The sequence below is a fragment of the Falco rusticolus genome, chromosome 4 (assembly GCF_015220075.1).
Source record: "Falco rusticolus isolate bFalRus1 chromosome 4, bFalRus1.pri, whole genome shotgun sequence".
NCBI lineage: Eukaryota > Metazoa > Chordata > Aves > Falconiformes > Falconidae > Falco > Falco rusticolus.
Window position 1 is genome coordinate 92,624,252 of NC_051190.1, and position 23,122 is coordinate 92,647,373.

The 23,122-nt window shown below is 39.5% G+C and overlaps 1 protein-coding gene across 3 annotated transcripts in view; it reads right to left on the reverse strand.

The window, feature by feature from the left end:
• Nucleotides 1-23,122, reverse strand: part of PDE1C (phosphodiesterase 1C) — a 296,676-nt gene that overhangs the window by 67,477 nt on the left and 206,077 nt on the right. For all 3 annotated transcript variants that reach the window (XM_037386207.1, XM_037386208.1, XM_037386209.1), the window contains one exon: nt 842-955. In XM_037386207.1, coding sequence (XP_037242104.1) covers nt 842-955 — 114 coding nt within the window. The remainder of the gene's footprint in view (nt 1-841; nt 956-23,122) is intronic.

Genomic DNA, 23,122 nt, shown 5'->3' on the forward strand with positions numbered 1-23,122 from the left:
AGTAAGCAGAGTCCCTTGAAGAGCACTGCAACATTGTTAACTAAAAAGAAACTCACATATATTCTAATTTAAGCAGTTGTTAAAAGTCTTTGGTTTGTCAGCCCTAATGGAACACAACTGTTAAAGTCTTCAACAGATTGTCTGTTCTTTCACATAATTAAATATCGGATTATGAAACTCACTGGTAGGCCAACAAGCCAGAAGTATCAGCCTTCTGAAGCACAACTACACAATCACCCACTGACTTTTCACCTTCAGCTTGTCAATATTCCTGACCTTTCTGCCCTTCAGAGCTCATTTATGGTCATGTCTAACTACCCAGTTAGTATCGTACAGTCTTCTCCTTTCCCATTCTGGTCATCTGAGGTGACTCCACAAGTGCATTTAGCACTGGGGAAATGGCACAGAACAGAGAGGGGAACTCCTCTGCAATGTTTTACCACTCTAGCTCTATCATGAGCTGGAGTAACAAATTTTTTTTGTTTCAAAGACTTGATACAAGTAAAAGATTTAACACTATTTGAAAGTAATGCAGGAGCAGGAATTTAGGAACTTTCAGAAAAAGTGGGACACAATTATTATGAAAATATTTCTCCAAGAGAATATATATTAAATTCATGATTGCTTTTGATCTCCTCCCCTGCTCCAGGAAATTTAAAGAAGCTTTTAGACTAAGGATTGAAGATCTGTGCTATGCAGAATACAAAATTTTAATGATTAAAAACATATTGTCTGTGAGTAATAAATATTGGCTAAAACAGCCTTCCCAAATGATGTGTAAATTACAATTTTGTGTCATTGGTACTACATATAAGAGTGCTGACATCTGTACTTAACTCACCTAGTTTCATCAATGTATACTGACTCAAGAACAGTCGCAGCATATTCCAAATTCTTCTTTAGGTCTACAACGGAAGCTTCCCCTCTTTCTAACTGCTTTACCAAGGACCGCAATCTAGAGAAAAGGAAAACAGAAATCTGATTAGTAAAAAAAAAGAAATAGGTTTGAGAGTAGGCATCAGTTCAAAACCGGATCCAACATGAGACCTAGCATACATGATTGGCAGGTGAAAAATTTTGGAAGCCTACAAGGTTCTTCAAGCCATATACTAGAAACCAAGAAAAAAATCGCTTTTCAAAGATCAGTCACAATGATTCCAGACAAACGTCATATTTAGGCTCAAATAATACAGTGAGTTATGCCCATTCCCTACTGATACCGAAATAAGTTAAAAGAGAAATCAATTGAAATTTAACACAGAAACTAAGAGAGGGCATTTTCATTCCAGCCGTAAGAAAGGAAGTAACTTCTTGAGTAGTACCTTTTGACAAATGTCAGCCAGTTATGATGACTGTTGTACATAAATGCAAAATTCTATTAAGAGTATATTTAAAAATATTGCAGAAATACTCTACAAGGTTACAATTTTCATTAGGTCAAGAGGTCACGCTTAGACTATTCCATCTATATTAAACAGAATTCATGGAAGTTTTTTTATCAGGTTATTATTATTATTTGGGGCATAAATAGACTTTCTGAAAACAAAAATTTATGCAGAAAATATCTCCTGTGTCAAAGACAATATATTTCTGCAATTTTCTTGTCTTTTCCTCTCCTTTACTCTACTTTCTGTGGCAAATTAGAAAAACATAAAATGGAAGAAAGAGAAGAAAATGTAAAAGTGAAGAGTAAAATCTAAGTATTTTAAACAATACAAGATTATACTGCTTACATATAGGAGAAGAAAATTGTAATTCCTTTAAACAGACAATGGGATAAATACTTGACAAGTTAAACATTTTTAAGAATGTCTTCATCCTTGTTAAACAGCAGTTAAATAAATATTCAAATGCACATTTAACAGTGTAGCAGTAATCACAAGTTGTTCATTTGTCCAGTTCAAGATGCAAAAATGGAGAAGCAGTCATGTCATCTAAAATTTGTCTTCAATTTAGGAGACTACTCTTCCTTAGCTATTTCTATAGTCCATGAAGAAATATAACCTTTCCCACAATGTAATTCAGAGCTACAGCCCAACATATGTGCCTGCTCCTGCTTTGTCAACCTCAGTGGGAACCCAGCCTCTTACAGTAGACTTGTGCATGAAGTTCTTAAAATAAAGTGAGTATCTGTATTCCCGTGGTGCTCACTGGGGCAGCAGTGCTATCAAGAGAAATCAGGTCTCCATGGGGCTGTATTTCATGTATTTCATGGCAGAGCTGAGGAGCAGTTCATCTGCCCATGTGCACTGCACCAACATCTCTTCCCAGCTGGGTTTCCTTTCCCCCCTTTCCCCACATAAACAGCAAGGCTGTGGAGAACAAAAATTATAAAAAAATATTAATTCTTCCTCTGGCTAGGTCACGTAAAAAACACTCCTACTGACAGTGGTACTGCTGACACATATTTACAACTTTACGTATTTAGCTTTACATACTACAAAGCTACATATTTAGCTTTACAAAGAAACTTGTGCAAGAAGCAGACCCTTCATCTCCAGGAGGATTGATTCATCTGCTTGTCGGCAGTCAAAAGCCCAAAAGTATCGTTCAACACCTCATTCCTGATGTCAGAATGGAGATGGGAAGGTCAGTGGGTGTACAAATACACTGAACACAGTTCTTTTCATCTCTGTAAACTAGGTGGAAAACATTCAACCAATTCTGGGACCCAGCTGAGGGAATCCATGGAGCAGCCTCAGCCCCATGGAAGAAGAAACATGGCTTGGTGCTTCCATTTCCCTCTTCCATGCAACTGCACCACCAGGTGCGAGCAGCAACACATTGTGTTTGATAAGCAGAGCTAGAAAAGGTGTGCCCCCACCTTTTATGTTGATTCCAGCCTCAGGCAGCACACATGGAACACAAACTCACCTCCTCCCTAGAGCCAAAACATTGATCCCCCCAACCCACTCCCAGCTTTCCTTGCCAATGCAAGAAGGAAGAGGAAAAAAACCCACAAACAACTCTCATGTCCAAACAGTAAGTGTTGGTTCACATGCCTCCTCCTTCCTTCATCTCGTGTATGGGGAGTCCAGGGATGTGACCCCTTAACTAGTTACCAGAAACACTGTTTGTACACAAGCCACAGGAGTCAATGCCACAGAAGGAACATTATCTTTGGCTCTTCCTGACTTTTGTTTCATTGATTTAGATAGCCGGCAGCTCTATGCCACAAGCCATTCAAAATTCATGTTCAATAATAGCACAGTGAGTAACAGTTGCTTCATGGCACCAACATTCATCATCAAAGAAGATTATGCAGAGTACTGAGTACATCAATCATTTGGAAAAACAGAAGTACAGTTGTTATAATAAAACCTTGTCACACGATCCGCCGCTCTCATGTGAAAAAAAATTATATTGTCTTTGTCTTACCATCTATTATGTATAACTATTTCTGATTCATTGAGTCACAGCAGCAGCTGTCAGTTACCTTTACTAAATAGGAGCCCAGTGATAGTTTGTCTTTGCATTTCATGTATCTCCATTTTTTTTTTAACTAGTCCTAAATGTGACGATAAAGTTAAGGCCGGGCTGTCCCACTGAAGGGCATCCAGGCAAATTTATTAGCTCAAAAAGTCTGTTTCAGGGTGGCTGAAATAATTCCGGCGTTCAATCAAATTCACCAAGCCATTCTGACTGAAATAAAAACATCACCACGAACTTCTAACATGTTTTATTTTTAGGAGCTTGAATAAAAGCAACGGAGGCAGAGGGCAAGATGCTGACGTCCTTTCTTTACCCCACAGACTAGTCAGTGCAGCAAGTGAGTAGGGTTCAGTCACTTGCACTGTTTCACAGGAAAATGCTGAGTCTGCCAGGCTACTGACTGAAAGAAACATACTGATGTAATTATCATAATCAATTTAAGGAACCCGGTTCATAACTTCCTTTGCTTTTACTGTAACTGTCTATTTGTATGAACAAAACACTTTTTTCAACCAAAGCATGTTCTCTTCTGTTTTAAAAAGTTCATTATAGACTGATCAAAACCTATTGTTTCTCCTCCCCCCCCCCCCACCCCTTTTCCTTTCAAATTTAGAACTGAAAATTTGCAAAGATCAACCAGACCTAGTTCCGCTGAAGCCCATGGCACTAGTTATAGGAGAAGCAGCCAATTCCTCTGCAGAAGGAGATCCCAGGCCAGAAGGTAGGTGTTAACCATTTCTAATATTAAGCTGTCTTAAGACCATGGCACATGCCACAAGCAAGCCATGCTGTAGGTCAGCCAAAAGTTTCTCAGATTACGGTCATCAGCACAGCAATTACAAAGAACTGGTTAGTCACACAATATTAGCTCTAAATCTAGTTGTTTAATTATATTAAGATACAGTTAATGCCTTTCTTAATGAGATTTCTAGGGAAACTGTTCCTCCAGCCTGTAAATTCTTTGTGAATATGTGCCAAGTATTATGGGAAAAGTCTGAGAGCCTTTGTTCTGTTCACTTATTTCACATTTTAGTCCTCGGAATGAATCTCTTAACTGCCCAAGGAAAATCCTAGTCCTGAGCAATGCTATGTATTTTAACTTCCTCTGATCACAGAGGGAGCTCAAGTAGGTGTAAAGTCTTGGAAAAGGGCCAATTCCAGAACACAGCCTACCGCACTGCCCTTCCAAGAAAATATCCATATGCATCCATCACAAAATACCCTGAGAGTATCTACAGATAATCCCACTGAATTCAGCAGAGCAATATGGTTGTGTAAAGCAGGCAGGCTGGGTCCCCAGTGAAGGCGAGAGGTTATCCGATGAGTATGCCGCTCTGCAGCCCTGCTTCCGCTCTTTAGCGTTTCTCCCTGAGGAACTAGCAATCATAGGATTCGGGGAGTTAGAAAGCAAATGACTAGAAACTGAGCAACTGAACCCTGTCCCTCAAAGATGCACAGCTCAAAGACCCAAAGCCGCTCTGCATCCAACTGAATAACAGGGAAAAGCGAAGCTGTTTTCAGCGTGTTCTTGAAATGTAAAATTTCTGAGTAACCGCTCCAAGCATTCTCTTCTCTGTTATAAATAAAACAGTATCTGTGTACAAATATTTATCTCCTTAGCTAGAGGGCTTGCTTTTATGCTGTTGATTTTTTTTTTTTTTTAAATAGCATTACATATCACTTCAGAGAAGATTAACACCCCTGCAGTCTGGATACCAGTCAGCTTCAATTAACATGCAAAACACATGTATTGTCTGAATACTTGGGGCAAGTTCCTTCAACCGGTGTGAAGTCTGCAAAGCTGCTTGGCTAGTCTCTGCATCTATTTTCAAAGCTTTATGGCTGTGATTCACCACACGTTTTCAACAGTACAACTCAATCTTTTGCTCTGAGAAATCATTCTCATACCATTGGGCTGGCTGAGGAAAAAACCACTTTGCACATTAAAAATAATAATAAAAAGAAGTATCAAAAATTCTGGTATCATTACAGATTACCACAGAGGGAATATTTGTCCCTGTTTTATTCCTGATATTAACAGCTAAACAGTTTGATACTGACAGCTAAACCTGACTAATGTGTTGTTTCAACCGCAATAGCCTACTACCTGACAGGTGAGGTTTGTAGAAAGCAGAGAGATTTTTTATTACAGCTGGGAGAAGAGAGCAAACTATTGAACACAGCACTGCTAGAGCTGGTGAAGTACTCTCTTGAGACAACGTTCCTTCATCAATTAACACTAATTCTTTGAGATCAAAAGCTATTCACAAGCTTCTGCTAACTCTGATAAAAGTTGCATTAAGAAAGCCTGCAGTGGAATTCCTTATCAAAACTGAGCCCTGCCCACCTAGCGAAGGCCCCCAGCAGAGAGGGGAACTCTGGGCTGAAGCGACTGCTGCTTGGTCCCCTCTGACATATGCTGAAACTGGACATCCCAGAGCTCAGGTGATAGACTGAGGGAATCAAGTTTGATGGGTCAGTCCTAAAGAACAGGTTGGTGGAAGAAAGGACTTGTATGCTAGAACAGAAAATCCCTGTGAGTGGATTATTAGCCTGGGTTGGGTGTACAAAAGTTTGCTACAGATAGAGGTTGGAAAAAATCATTCAGGGTTTCCTGTCTCCCATCTGAGGAGGAGCAGCAGAAGGTAGATGTGGTCCACAACACACCAAAGAAAAAAAAAAAACCCCAAAGCTTTTGATTTATCTTTCTGCAAAATATGAAAATGTCCTGAAAAACTTTAAGAAATGTGAGTAAATTAGAACTTCTCCCACCCCCGCTAATAGTGACACAGGTAGCTAAAATGAGTTATTGGCTTCCTGCCGCAATAACCCCAGAAAAGATGTGTCATTCTTACTTCCTTTCAAAGATGTATGTAGTTCATACACACAAATAGAGAAACCCTTTTCATAACACTAAATCGTTCCACAGCTACAGCTATACGTGAGAATATCCCTTCTCAACTCCTTTGTGGGAGTTTTACTGATGTACATCTGGTGCAAGAAAGTTTTGCATAGAGAAATTTTCCGGATGCCTGACAAAAATGGGTGTATGTAGCAAAAACCCATCAGGTTTCATATCCTGAATGTTGGTTTCATATCCCAGAAGAGAATCTGTTCTTGATATTCCTCAGGTTTCCAAATCTTTGGAATCATCTTTTCAAATTTAAGTTGAAATTTCCTTAAACAGACAATAACCTATTGTATCCAGTGCAATGCTGACACCGCACTCCATTAGCAAAGTTTGGGGATTCCCTCTAAACATAAAGCATCCTGTAACACATTCTGTAAGAAATCAGATCTGCTCTTACAGCCTCTCTCTTCTTGCAAAGTAACTTTGTGCTGTTCAGCCACTTCCTTCAGTCTCAAATGTCACCGACTTTCAATGGAAGTGAGTGTACTTGTAAAAGGTGTTGCAATTGCATATAGAATAAAAATGCAAGCTGCTACATCCACATAAGAAACCATTTCTAATAATATTGCCATGCTTAATGTTTAGATAAACAAAATTTCCCCCAAAATATTGTCAGCAGTATCTTCAGAATGGGACATTCTATTCACAGGCCTGTTTATCACAGAGGTTCACGAGATAAAACTGGCACACTGAATGCCATCACAATTAGACACTAGTGAGGAACATTTTCAGCCTCAGTAAATCCTTGTCACTCTGATTCTGAGGGCATGAATAAGAGGTGCCTCTGCCATCAGTCTGTGTTTATGTGGCTTTTGTTAGTCAAATTACCCTTATGTAATGAAAACCCAAGAGAACGATTTCAAAGACAACTCATTCCTGATAACATTCTTTTGATAGCCAGCTCAAATAGCTTTTAAAAAAACCAAAATAAATAACTAAAATCAACCACAAGCTTTAGAAATGAACAAAATAATAATCAGAAGTATCCTGATTGCATAAATGCCAGCTTCAGTTTACACACAGAAAAAGACCAAGGGTTGCTCCTACAGGCTGGGAAGACAAACATCTGCTGAACTGAATGACAAAACTCTGCCTTCTGATCTACAATATATTCCTTACCCTTCTCTGGAAAACCACCACAATTACTGGTAGGAAATTATGAAAGTTTGAGAAACAGACATTCACTGCACAGTGAACTATATTTCTATTCAAGAATTGCTACACAGAAATAGATGTGCATCTGCTATCTCACTATAATGTACAAGCTCAATAAATCTGATATTCCAGGGACATACCAGGGTTTAGAGAGCATTTGCAGACCAGCTAAGCAGTGAGCATGTAGAAGGCCCGTCAGATGCCCCATGACAGTATCTGCCTGCCTGCTAGGGTGTAGAGAAACTGCAAAGCAAATGCACATGATACTTAACACTGCCCAAAAGTACCCAGAGCAGACTGCATGGGGTTATGTGGCATAATGCGTATGTGCAGCAGTTTCAGTCAGCTGGGTGGACAGATGCCTCCACAGTCTGCACACACAGCCTTTGATGTTCCACTCAAATAGTGGGTTGATGGGAGGGGTACGGCGCCCACAGAAAGTAATCCAGGAGCTCACCATGGCTTTTCACAACAGTCTGCAGGTATGATTCATTCCGCAGTCTGCCACATCTCAGTCTAAGGCTCTACATATAGAGCATGTGTGAGCCACTGAGGAAAAGATACAACCTAGAAAGCCAGCTCCAGCAGTAATCCTCACACAACTGAAAATCCTCAAAACACAACTGAAAATAGAGTAACTGGCAGCCTGTGACCCCATGGATTTATATGAGGCTGGATAGTTGTCTTCTGTCACTGCTTGATATAGAAAGATGCAAGTGACAACATCCAGAGGAAGCAAAACCATGTCTTTGCAAGGAGCAGTCACTGAAACACAGAGCATTGCTACACTGACATTTTTCACCAAAAGAAACTACAAGCAATTTCCCAAATAATTATTTTGCCTTCCTCATGTTTCCTGAAATAGGCTTCTTTAAATAAAAAAGAAATAATAATTTTAAAGATATAGAAGTAATGGATTGGTTTTGTATTATTTGGAAACATGAAAATGCAACAATGGTAAGTTCAGTGGCCTTGGCAGGATGGCAAGCAGCTTGTTTCAACTCACCTTCAGTCAAATAAGCCTTTGACCACATTAGCCAACTATAAGTGAAATCATATATAGTTTACCTTTTCACTTCACAGCCGTAAATTCCTCCATGCTTATTACAGAAAGGGAAGTCCTGTGCCCCCCAAATTAGTAAACTTTAGCTTACTGGACGATTTTCAATAAAACAACAGCCAGCAACTCCTCAGCACCAAATCCTTTGAATTTCCCTTCTCTCCATGTCCTGCTACTGCAGACTTCTAAAGAGTGTGCTGTCCTCTCACGTGCAAGCACCTTCCCCATTCTTGGGTTCTGACTTTGGGAACTGAATCAGAAAACGTAAGCAATAAAAAGCCTTAATGTGGGTAAAATTTTGATGTCAGAGTCTTTGGTGATGAGCTCTTTAGAAGTCTTGGCCATGGGTCTTTTTTCATTCAAGTCAACCACCTCACCTAGCACTAACCTTTTATAGAGGTGGCACACAGATGCTCATGGAAATCACTGGAGATGGATAGCCAGGATGAACCCCCTTCAAAGATGCCTGTTATATATTTCCTCAGGAAAGGGTTTGTTGCCTTTTTGGTGTGCCTTCCTTCCCCCACTAATGACAAAAATGAGCTAAAAGACAAGGTTAGGCAGCCATTGTGGTTTCAGACAGCTGAGATGAGGTGAGATGACTCTTTCCACTGAATAAACTGAGAGCTGAACAAGGGTAAACTTCCGATGTGGGAGAGAAAGAAAGGTTCTGTTTTCATAACTAGCCATCTTCTAACTGGTGTTTCCCAAAGTAAGCTTTCCTTTTGGCAGACTACTTCTTTTTGCAATGCTACTGTGAATGAGGTTTTTTGGGGAAACTGTAGAATCACTAAATTTGTTGAAAATGAGAACTAAAGACAGCAAATGAAGTCTTCAGGAATTAAGTCTTTCCAAGTCACTGGTGCCTTTTATAAAAAATTATCTCAGTTATGTCAGCTGCAAATCTAACAAAATTTTTATTTTGCATCTTTAAAAATAGGTACCTGAAATGAACCATCTAAATTTGCATTTGAGGCAACTAACACATGCTATCAATTTAGTGTTGATGCATCCACTGATGCATTCCCTTTTGTTTTATACAGAGGGAACATTTTTCCTTTGAAACCACAATTATCACATTTCTGGGTCCTTGAACAAGGTCATTATTCCAAATTATGCTAGCAGATTGCTTTGTGCAGTTCTGAATGTCAGAGCTCCATGTTTACTCTTTACTTAATGCTCACTGCAGAGATCAGGGAGAAGTTCAGCAGATAATTTCAAAATATTTCATTGTAGCCGTAGTCGTGCCCCCCATCTGCTACCATTAAAATATCCATGGGCAGAAAGTCTGCAACTATCTCATTCTTTCCAGTTCCTAAAATCAGTTATGTTCCAGAGCTGCTTTTAGGAACCCACAGGGCAGTCAGGCAAGTGCAGATCACAGTCCACATGCAATGTGAAGTTCAGGCAGGAGCACGTCCCCACCTGGCCTTCAGAAAAGTGCAGTAAGCAAAGGCAGGAGAAGTGTTTCCCAAGCTGTTTCCTTTCAGACCACCCTCAGCCACCAGCACTTCCCAGAGGAAGACTACATCTCGCTTATATCCTACCAGCTATGCGGACAGACAGGCACGGACCTCAAACTTGTGCTTACTCTAATGGACCCCCATGTTTCTCTAGATCCCCAAGGCAGCTGCATGCTCTTGAAGTCATTACCCCTGACCCCACCAGAGACAGGCAAACTGATGTTAGCCAAAGATTTTGTGCTGCATATAAATCCGGAGTTGTAAAGCATTTTCTCCTTAATGATCCATTTTACACAGCTGCTAGCTTCAATTTTTGCTGTGATCAGAGGTAACCTATTGAAAAAACATTTCAGATTTTGTTTTATTCTAAATTGGCATAAATAGCGAATACTCAGATTTCTGGTTAAACACTTCAACCATTTCCTTTATATTTAAAGGCTTATACCTTTCCTTGCTAGATCTGATACCCAGGCACTGAGGCTTTTAGACACATTTAAGATCTGGATCCTCACTTTTCTGCCTCTGATATCCAATCAGAAAAACATACTTACTAGGAATATTACAGAGCTAATTGACTGACATTACTTATGCGCTGATTTGCTGGTCTAAAAATCAGAAAAATGAGCTGAGTCAGTGGTAAAATTTCACTTATCACCATATTAAAGCTCTGCTATGGACTTTTTGTAGCCTGAAGAAATAACTCTAAAAGTTCAGGAGTTCACCACACTTCTCTGGTAATACCAGCACATACATTTGTTAGCTCATACACTTAATATGTCTTTTCTCAATATACAATCTACCATTGAAAACAAGCTGTTGTTCTCCAAAAGACCACAAAGTTTGCATTAAACTGCGAAATTATTTCCCTCTTGGCAGCTGCAAGTTGGCCAGTCTGTACTTCTACAAAATAAGCCTATTCTTGCTACCCTTAATTATCTTTATTTTGAGGGAAGCATTCCCAAAGTCAGTAGTAAACATTCCTTTGTCTTCTGCTAAAGGCTGTAAAACCAAGGCTGTTGCCAACTTCTAGCTGCACATGAAGAAGGTGTTGAGCTAGGTATTTGCCATGCCAGAAATTTTTAACAACCTAGGAACCATCAGCAGAACCATAGTGTCTTTGTAGAGAAAAGGCAAGAGGCCATTACAAAATGAAAGCTAGAGGTTGCCAAGCACAAATTGTAAAAAAACCTAGTTCAGATAGGGTCCCATAGGGTCCCAGTCACGTTATTTTGGAGTGCAAATGATTCAGAATAGTTCTCCATGAAGTGGCCTCTATTGACACTCCGGTAGTTTGGACTTTGCACTGCAGACTGCTTCCTTGTCTACTTTAATTCCATCCTAGCTAACAGATCTGGGTGTACTGTGGCAAACCACTACCAGCCTTTCAAACCTGGGTGCTAATATGCACAGGAACTGGACTTACTCCAAAACCACAGTCTGGCCACTGCAACACTGATGGTGAAAGTAAGTTCAGGTAAAAGCAAATTTCTGAAGCATGTTTATTTCTCCAAGATTACATGTCCTATTTAGAGATGAAATCGAAAAGGCTACGCAAGCATCCCATGAGGTCCATCCGAAGAATATATCACGTACTTTTGCTTGGTGGAATCTTACATCCTTGTTTTAATTGCAATAACTCACTTCTTTATTGAGCCATAAAAAAGGAGTGAGAATGGCTGCTCCAGCTGGTACAAATTACCAACTGCAAATGTTACGGAAAAACCTCGAGATACCATGAAATACATATTCAGCAACCTGATAGGTTAAAAGTACAATTATCCAAATTTGGAGAGCATGATTGGGAAATCACCTCTTGGGAGAAAAGTAACTTTTGAGATCGATGGTTTGTTCATTGTACAATGAAAGAGATTAGCAGGTAGGAATGAAGCAATGCAAAGTTTGCACTGAAAATTGTGAAAAGAAAGTTGTGTGCAGCTGACAAAATGTTAAATCGTAGGAAACACTTCTTGTTCATGGCTGTTCACGTAAGAAGAAAAAATATAATTGCCTGAGATTTCCTGCACACGCTCAATGGTACACAAACAAAACACTTCAAAAGCATCTGTTTGAAATAACCCAAGGTCAGAATGGGGAGCAGCACTAAAAATGTCTTTGAATAGTGATAATGAGAAAAAGATGCAACAAAGAACAACAGGAAACTTGTAAAGATCATTTATTAAAATAAACTTATGCATATTATTATCATGTTTACAAGGGCATATGTCTCCCATTTCCATTCCCTGCATGCACTGCAGGACTCCACATGCCATGCAGGAGTGTCATGGGGTTGCAGATACCTGCAGACCAATTAGCTTTGTTTTGCTGCTATAGAGGCACAGAACACTTCAGCTGTACTCACTACTGCAATACCCAAATACCCTCCTGCCTCAGGCTCTGACTGAAGGAAGTATTAGCTCCCAAATCATCCTTTTGCAGATAAGTGTTTTCATGTTTTTCTTGGTAAATTTTCATTCCTCAAACGCTGCTAAATAGGCACAATAAATATGGATTAGCTTGAAGTCTTGGCACCAGCACTATCTACTATCTTGTTTCTGCCTATCCTTCCCTTTCCTTCGTATTTTCCTCTCTTGTGCTGTTTCAGCACCGCCATGACTAGTTGAAATGTCACTAGCAGCATCTCAGCCATTTGCTTTGCCTGACCTTCCTGAGGCCTATTTCTGCATTATGTCAATAAGATTGCACAACTACATCAATAATGCAAAATGGGACAGATACTGAAGCTGTCCACAATAGTTTCATTTTGCCATCCACTTCCACAGATGACACAGCACTTAGATGACCACAACATGGATACTGAGAGGTGCACTCTAGCTAAAAAGCTTCTGAGGACCTTCTGTCCACTAATGAAGAGGGAAAGCTTCACAAAATCTGTGCCAAATGACAACAGCACAGTACTATCAGAGGAAAAGTAAGGGAAAGTGAAGGGATGTGTATGAGGACAGCCAATGGTTTAAAAAAAAAAGTGTTAAGCATGACAGTGAATCAGAAGGTTGTACAAGTTACTGAATTATCAAAGGTCATTTTAATCTTCATCTTAAAAGACCAAAACTTTTGAAGGCATATCCAGCTTGCCTTTTCCCAGTTTTGTCCAATTTATGCTACCAGCAGTCATCATTCCAACCTCCCCTGCCACACCACATGGCAAGCACGCCAACTCATAAACCGCTCGAGTCAGAGGTGGCAATGGGAGACCTGAACAGGATCCATGCTCTTAAGGTTTTTCAGTAAGGTTTGGATGAACAGCTGGAATTATGTTTACAAATTCTGTCCCAGTGTAAAACACACAAACCAAGCAGAGCTCAAGTTACGCAGAGTCTGTCTGTATTTGTTTTACACAATAAACCCCTCCAACTCAACTTGAACACTGAAAATCTCTCATCTACATTTGTGGCAAAGCAGAACACACTACACCATAGTTAAGCCACTAGTTACCTCAGTGAGCATAAAATAGTTTAGTTAAGCACTGGTTAAACGCAGCAAAACTGATATGAATCACTACAAGTGAAGAATTATTCTGAAGATGCCAAGAAAAGAACTTAAGAAAAGTTAAAACTTGAGTTTTAAAAACTTAAAAATGCATTTTGAACCTGGAATAGCAAGTGGGGGAAAACACACATCATTATCACATGGCTTTCAGCCTACCAAGGCATTTTTGTAACCATGAGTTAACATGAACTGGGTTTCTGACTGTAGTGGTACTGTCAGGAGAAAATGCTGGTTTCTGACCAGAATAGGAAGACTTAGTAGTTTGGGGTATGAAAACGCTGATGCTTTCCAGCAGACTTCATTCATCCCTCAAAAATCCTTAACCTTAACAGTAGAGCAATAGACTTGTATGGAATTAACAGCATCTAAAAGGATCCATACTAAACATTCTTGTTTGATTTTACTCTTGAGACAGCAATTGTGACTAAACAGTGGATTTTCAGAATAATCAAAGGCCTTTTGAGGGAAGAATAGCAATAAAGCAAAAAACATGATTTGTTTTACCCTAATTGATATCTTTTAGTTGCTTAGGAAAATGAGGCTGATTCAAACTGTCTGTCCACCTCTAGAGACCAATGAAACTACCAGTCAATTTCAAACAATGTCAAACAGTTTTCTAAAACATTGTTTGTACACACTGTATGACAATAAATGGACAACGTACATGACTGAACCTCCACTGAGGAAAACACAGCAGCTATTATTAGACAGCAAAGAATCTAAAGAGAGCCTCAGCTCTGACACAGGACAAACCAGGCTTCATGAGTGCCATGCTCACAACAGCAAAAGGCTCAGTAAGAGTACGGTATAGTCAGCCCCTCCATCCCTCTCTGCAACTGAGTAAACCCAAACTACCCAGCTGAACAACTATGCCAGATTCACTCATTCGAAAAAAAAGGAGGAACAGTAGGTAACTTTCCCCAATATTTGGAAATTTGCTTTGCAAAGCTGCCTCTAAAATTGCCATTGACCAGCAGAAAGGATGGAAAACCTCCTAAAATGCCAACAAAAGTTCTGCTGTCAGAAGAATTGCCTAAAAAATTCAGGTTCATGGATTAAAACTGAAGTGGGGGGAAAAAAAATCTGATTTTGAACATGGTGTTGTTTTGACTTAGGAATTATATAGGTCTAGTCATAACTGATGCTCTGAAAGTACACCAAAAATGTTCAATTTCATATGGTATTCCTCAGCTTCAACCAACACTGAATGAACAATACAAGCTCCCATGGTTTCTTTCCTACGTAAACATTGCTCATTTTTCAAATTATAAGAGAACGGATTTATATTTGCAATGTTTTCCTGTCCTTGACACTTCTAAAAATGCGTAAGAAGAGATGCACAAGAATTCAAACACAAAACTGGAAACAGAGCCATCCCCATCAATTTTCTCATTAAAAAACTGTTGAGGAGAAAAAGAAGGAAAAAAGTGAATAAACCCAAGCAACAACCTTTAGCGAATTTAAACTTGTAATACTTCTCTACCCTTTCCAGTGTTGAACAACTTGTGTAAAATAAAATAAAAAAACCCCAAAACAACAAAACTTTTAAAGTTATAGGAGATAACTAGTCCAGAAAAAGCTCTTTGTAAATATTTAGCCTTACACTGATGCAAGCATCAGGGGTGTGTGGAAAGCAAGTACCTGGGAAACCTGTAAATTGGATTCAAAGGACAAGGGCTGGCCTTTCAAGTACTGCTGGGAAGGAAGAGGCTAAAACTGCACTTTTGCTCTTCCCAGAACAATCTGAAAAGCAAAACTAACATGGAAGCCCAGAATCAACTGATGAAATGACAAGCTAGACACAAATCCCGATTTCTTTACTTACAAAAGCCCTGTGAAAGTGTTTTCTGCCCCAGCCCTAGCATCCATTCAGACGAGCTCTTTCATAACTGGTTCTCACACATGGAAAAGGCTGGTTCAATATTTTAATTCAATTTACCCCAAAGGCCCCTGTGGGACTGCTGAATTTGTATAGGGCATATGCTGACACTGGCATGTAAGCACTTGTGATACTTGCAACACAGCTTGCTTGGGATTCAGGCTCACTGTCACTGTTGTCCCATTGACTTATGGATTACAGTCGGGATACATTTTTTCCTGAACATAAAGCAAAAATTTTCAAGGGAGAAAGCGTTGAGTTCTGCTCAGCAAAACCAGGGCTTTCTCTTCCAAAACCCACATGGGTGCAACCCTTGTCTTTATTTCACCAAATAAATGAAAGTGTAACCTCAATAAGTTAGCATAACCTAATAGCCTCTAGTAAAAAACTCCTTTTTTTCCTTCCAGGAGTGCAATGATACTGAAAAACACAAAATAGATGCTCCTGTGTAGGTACTAGCACAGGCACATTACGTATCTCATCTCACCCTAGTAGCTACAGGCTAAGGCAACCACCAGCTGCTAATAAATATGTAAGTTAATCAATTGCAGTCCAGTAGGGAGCAGCATGAAGCATGCTAAGGTAGCATTTCAAATTCTGAATTCTGAACAAAACCTTTCTGAAATTACATTCTAGCAGGCTTTCTTTTGTATTTTTGTAATTTTGTGCCACCGTGGGCCCTACTGCAATACTGATTTTTTCATCAGGTCATGCTTCCTTTCTCTGCATCACTGGGCAGGGAATTTGTTTTGAACATCATTTACATCTTGCTGCCTTGACTGTAGAGTTTCAATGCATTAGTAATACGGAGAAAATTAAGAAAGAGGGGAAACATTTGATGGTAATACCCTCGGCAATTCTGCTTGCTAACTGCCCTGAGTAAACACTACAGGACAGTGTTCTCCAGTGCCAGATGGATTCAGCCACACACAGACTCTGCTGAGCCCTCAGAGCACACCATCTGCTTCCTCAGAGGTGGGTTGGTAAAAGCAGTGTTAGAGGTCATTTTTTAAATGCACAGATTCTGGGAAGAAGCACATGTTTTTAAACAGAAGTCAGAGGTATTGATTTGGGTAATGCCACAGACAAAGCAGGCAGAGATGGAAGCTGTGAGGCTGCTGCTTCTGGGAGTAGAGATGGTAAAATTACTTCGTATACAAGGTTCAACGTAGCTGAAGGGACACTGCAGAAAGAACCATGAAGATACATATTCTGTATGGTAAACCTAGAAGGGGATAGGCAGCAAACTGGCAAAGCTTTAAGCATAAAGCTTTACATTTTGACATAAAGATTCAATTTTAAGACACTGCACTGCCTAAAGAAATACAAATCCCTCTTTTCTCCTATCGATGCCTTACAAGTGCATTTTCTTCAGCTTAAGGATAGGTGAGATTCCCGTTGATCTCTTCCACTGCTCGTTGCCACCTGAATCAACAGCCCTGAGCCACTGCATCGAGACTGGGATCTCAGCCTCCACTTCCCCTCCAGCTACTCTCCCACTGTATTGGCCACTTCACGCCAACAGCACAGCAGAAATTATCAGAAGTCCAATAGTCCATATACAACATACATTTAAAAGTAGGAGCCAAATATGAGGCCAAGGAGCCTGTGATGGAGAGAAACATGAAAACCAGAGTGTGTGCACCATCCCATGGGAGTTCCATGGCTGTCACCATTTCAGCCAGGAGATCAAAATGCCTCAGGACAGGGCTAAACACTTCATCCAAACGCTGAGTGTTCTTGTGCCAAAGAAGAGAGCTATGACATAGCCTGGGACTGGCTGGGTGAGTCAAGCCAGCAATGCCTCAGTACAACCGTACGGATCTACAGATCAAAAACATTCTGACACGTCTACTAAGAGAGGACAAAGGCAAAGGTGGGCATGAGCAGCTACCTGGACTGAATTTTTTCCCACAGCCAGTGCCAAGCATCTGAATCTGTGGCCCATAGACATGAAATACTTTTGCTGGTTCAGTATTTTGAGTCATTGTCTTCCACCTTTGGCACTTGGCAAGGTGGAAGTTTCACTTCTCCAAAATCTGCATCCAAACATACATACATCCGACACTTTGGAATAGCAGGACAGAGCAATGCACAGAAGTAAGAAAATAATAGGTTGAAAAAAAGTAAGAGAAAAATATCACTGAAAGAATGGCTATGAGGCGGGGGGTGGGGGTGGGGAGGGGGAAGTGGCATCAAGAAAAGAATCTTCTGACACAGCTGTGGAACTTGTGAGTGGATCTTTTATCCAGCTTTTCTAGGGCTTGTGGGTTGTTTGTTTTCCCCTTCTCATTTCCACAAAATAAACTGTCATGATAATGAAAGTTTGCATTGATGAATGTTTGCTGTATTAACTTTGTAGTGTTGCTCTGTATTATGAATAAAAAAGCTGAAGAGAGAACAATAATATGTAATGTGATTGATTTTGCAATTATTGTGGCAATAAAAATAGCTAATACATTTTCCCATCATCTTTACAAAGGAAGTGTAATAATCTCTCAAACTCTCTTTTTTCAATAATCACTGGATGTACAATGAGAAGCAGAAACATCACTATACGCTTAAGTCTAGACTTAGAGAAGTTTGCATGGTTTGGAAATTTCCAGGTCATAGTAGTCATCCATTGCTCATGTTCATGGATCAATTTCTATATGCTGCAAAGTAACTGGATGTTATGTACTCACCTTAAAAAGATACAGTGTAGGCTGATATCCCAGCAAGAACCGGGTAGGCAGCATTTCCAGCTACCAACCCGCTGTTTTCATTTTTCCTGGCTTAAACAGCCTGAGCAATCAGACAAGTTTTGATGTTGATCTCCCAAATCAAGACGACACATTAATCTAAGGGAAGCTGCAGTATTTTGCTGCATCAAGCACGCCGAGAGAATCCACATATCGAGTTCAAGTTTTTATTAACTCAGCACTAATCCCTTTGACTCCATGTTTCCAAACCTGGAAGCCTAATCCTCCCCAAGGGCCTAGACAGTGATGAGAGGTTTAAGATCAGTTCCCTGCCAGGCAGGTGACTTGACTGGAATGCCACAGTCAAGATTTCTCTACTTGTTTCCATCCCACTCCTAGGCCAATGAAACATGAAACTTCATCCCTGGTGGATGACTTCATTCCCCAGCAGAGCCAATTCACACTTAGGTCCTCAAATTCCTGCTTTTAAGTATTCCTGAAACTAGACAGCATGTTTTGACTGGCAACTTTAGATTACAGGTTAAAAAATGAGGTGCAGAACTATCTGTGGGTTGACACAGCTACAAAAGTACAGCTTAGTACAGTCTTGTTGCAAAAGATTACCATTTTCCTAAAGAGGTGCATGAAGCGTATAAACAAAGTACAAAGCGGTGACTTGGCATCCAGAAATCCTCCTTTCAACACTAACCACTAGGATTTCCTCTTGCTTTCCACGTGGCCTCACAAATCTGACATTTCTTTGGGTTGGCCACCTCCCAACCCTGCCACCTCCGTAAGCCTGGGAAGTGGAGGTCAAGACGCTCTCCTAGCAACTAGATGTAAACCCCCTTTTTGCCTTGCAGTCAAAATCTTGGCATTTTCTATGCCAGTGCTCCAACTACTAGGCCACAATGCAAATAGGCATGAAAAAATTTTTTTTTTTTTTTTTAAAGTAGAGTCCCGAGTTCTTTGGATGTTACAAGAACTTACCCTCTAAAAAAGCCTCAAGAGCGATACACTCCATGAACTTCCCTCCCTGCACTAGCCTCCAGCTAGCAGCCAGGTTCCTGGCGGCTGGGCACTGTAGTGCCCGTCTTGCTGGTTGCTACAGCCTTAATAAATACATTGTGTGATGAGATTTGCTGGCTGCACCACGAAAAAACAGAAAAACTGCTTCAGCTATAGGAGACTTAAGCTAATTTATTGGGATGATTTCTAAAACACATTCTGTAAAAGTGCCTTCAGATTAATTTTGCAGAGTAGAAGGAGCTATTAAAATGTCTATAAATAACTTGTCCTTATCTAAAAATACCACACTATCACAGTCCAATAACTCAAGCCCTTTTAGGATTTGTAATTAACAGAAGCACTAATAAAATGACCACTGCTTCTTTTCACTGAGAGCAAAAAAGGTCACATTTTTAACTGTATAGGACCACAATGAACTGGCTTTAGTGCTTTAGTTCTTTTTTCCATGAAGTATAAAGCTTATTCTTCCTGTGCTTGGGGACTGGTAACTTTGGGGAAGAAAAGCTTAAAAAAGAAAAAACAGTCTTCCCAGCAATTCTTATGCAAAAATTTATAAATGTGGACCTATCTGTATTAATTGTTCCAGTGTGGGATACTGTTCCTTCTTTTTAATCTCACATTTTAAATTTCCATATATTAATCCATTTATATAAAGTTTCTTTTTTGCTTTTCTTTTACATCCTTGAAACATAAGAACTTCTGTTCCACACTGTTGAGCTAGGACTGCACGAAATAGTGAAAGGCACACTTTAAAACACTGAAAACAGTTGACCAAGCATTTTCATGCTTTAATGACTTTCAAGCGCTCCAGTTTTAATATTCAGAAATGTAAATAATCTTGACATTAAATGTTTCTGCAGCCTGATAAACCACCGTTACATGGCTCAAAGACACAAGAGGACTGAAAAAGACAGCCTCCTGCCCCATTTCATACTTAAAAATGCACAATTTCATGAAATTATTTTAAGGAAATATATGGGTTTTAACAGAAATGTTAAGTTGTTGGCAGCAAATCTTAAAGAACAGGGTGAATATTGTGTATCTATATAGGTTTGGGGAAAAAATGTATCTCTTTCTGACAGCTAGTATTCAATATTATTTTTTTTAATTAAATCAAGCACTGAGTTTACTTTTCCTTCCTATTCCTTCTTCAGAATAAAATGAAGTGGTTAGAAAGTCAATACCTAGGCAAGCACACTAAAACACATTCCCTTAAGGGGAAGCATTACTGGGACTGAGGAACAGTTAGTTTAATTGGAAGCTATTGTTCAGGTAATACTGGATTTAACAGAATAAAATGGAAGACCAAAGGCTATATTTATACACAGTTGAAAGTATTAATGTTTCTCTGTATATAAATTTCCAAAGGCATATCAGCACCATAACTCTTTGTCAGCAAATATGAGAGCAGTTAGTGATAGCTTCCTAAAATCTGACCTTTCTGCACAGCAGCCCTAGATGATAAAACCCACCTGCCTTCCTTCTGCACACCCTTATATAAAAATATATTGGATATACACAAACAACAACAAAGATGTAGATCTAGATCTTTAAACTGCTCTTGTGTGTTACAAAGTCCTTCAAAACAACCTCCAGAGCATCACACAGGTGAACAAACCAGCCCAGTTTGAAGGAATTAACTGCACTCTCTCAAACACCACTTCTAATTACTTCACTAAGATTTGCCATTCGATTACACTCATGAGGGAGAAACCTGCTGCCAGCTGAAGAGCCTTCGCTTGGGCCCGTGCCCCAGTCTGAGGCAAAGACCAATACCCAAGCATTCACTGTTCAGAAATCTTGCAGCAGGGATGACTGCATTTCAGAGATGCTTGCTCATGAGAATCAGCGTCTCTCACAGATGAACCACCTGTAGGTACATACTGCATTGCATTGGTCAAACTCTGCAGTGTTTACCCACGTAAGCAATCTGAACCATAGCTTTGATGAAGAAAACTGCAAGGTGCGTGTCTTATATTTTCCAGCCCACCTACCCCAGCAACTCATAAGAAAGGATGGCAGCTTGATGTCACTAGATAAGCTCTCCACAGACCTAACCTCCTGGTTTCTGAAGGAGGAGAAATGTGGTGACCCAGCCTTACAGCCTTGCTCACTTTGTCACTCACTCCCCAAGCAGACCCAACAATCAAAACGGGATTCACTCCAGTGACCTTCAGCTGCTGTACTTTACTTTGGGGCAGATGATCCACCAATTTCAACCAAACCTGTAGATTTTTCATTCAAAATTTATGTTAGGATTTTTAGGTCTTCTGGAAACTATATGAGAGTTGGGTCACTCCTACTAAAGGTCAGTGGATTAAAAACAACATATACATACTTTGTGTTATTATTACAGGTAATTCTCTTCCATCAGACATAAAGGATAGTCCTGGAGATATTCATTCATACTTTTTTCTTAAGCAATTCAGGATGCTTTTGCAACCTTTGACCAGAATTATGACTGCAAATGGTTTTCTTCTTTTTAAAACTAATTAATGTCAATATAAGCATAAAAGCATCAGACTTAGAAGTCTGTAAACATTATGTTTCAAATAAAATAATAATAGACAACTTCAGAGAATACACTTGTAATGTTTTGGCTCCATAAACAAACCTACTAAAAAATTGTTGTGTATAATAACTCTGATTTAAGTTGCATTTAAATATAAGACCCTTTTGCTCTCATCTTGCGGGTCACCTCACAGAGTAAGAAACGTTAACTCAGATCTTCAGTGTTGTAAACTTGCACTGTCTTAGATTCAGTTCCAGGAATTAACAGCCCCTGGTAACTTCCATTTTACCCACACTTCATTCAATTTTGTTAGTCCATGAGTTAGCAATTAGTAACCTACCCAATAGCTCATGCTGCTTCTCACTCTAAACTCTCAGGTAACAAGACTTGTATGTTCTTTGGAAATACGTGTGCTCATTACTGCAGCATCCTGTCCCCTCTAGGGTTGGAAAAGAGGAAATGAAGGAACCATAACTATGTTGTCAGTGAGGGTTCATGAGCAGAAAGCGGGATACTGAAAGTTTCTGGAAACAGACCAGGAACACAGGACAACTAGTGAACAATTCAGTTAGGGAACAGTAAAGCAAATGTAATCACTGGAAGCACTATATGGTTAAAACCCAGAGCTCTTTTAAAAATCTGCTTTGATAAGTAATTAAAAAAGCAGATTTGAACTATTCTTAAAAGTGAGAGGGAAATAATATTAAAAAAAAAATAAATCACCTGAATGACTGATATACAATGTTGGTTGCTTCATTAGTTCCCACTGACCTCAGCATGCTTAGACTCATTCAGTATGTCCCAGGATCGGGGCTTAAACTTAATATGAGAAGAAAAAACACAAAACCAGTATCTTGAACATGAGACCACAGGTTACTCTTGATACAGTGCCCATATGTAGTTCAGTTAAACATTGTGCTATATCCCTTGTCTTTCTCCTGTTTATTAGCCCTATCGTTATGTCTTCTTAAATTAGGCTTTGATCTTGGAACCTTCTGCTTAACACAGCTGCACATCACTCAGGAGTAAAGTCAAGCATAAGCACGAACATTTGTAGGATCAGTTCAGGCCATTATGAAATAGTCTGCTTCCTTCTCTTGGGCTTGAAGAAAAAAAAAATCCTATTGCTTTAAAATAATAAATATACTAAAAAAGTAAAATCAATATTCCTATACTGCAGTACACAGCAGTATCTTTAACACTTTATAGATTGGTAATTGAACTTCATTGTCATGAATTTAATGACACGTCCCTTACATAAAACTTATTTTTAAATTACCAATGTAGGGCATCACATATCTATCCAATAATCATTAAAAATAGTTACAGCTTGACTCATGTTATTTAAGCCTAAACCACACTGACTACATTTTGATTACAGTTCTAATTCCTAACCATTTTCTTATTACTCTCCTCTCCTGGCAGTATTTTGATTTCAAGCTCCTATTCTGCAAATGACAATTTAGAGGTTGTAACCTCAGTAAGATTCACGT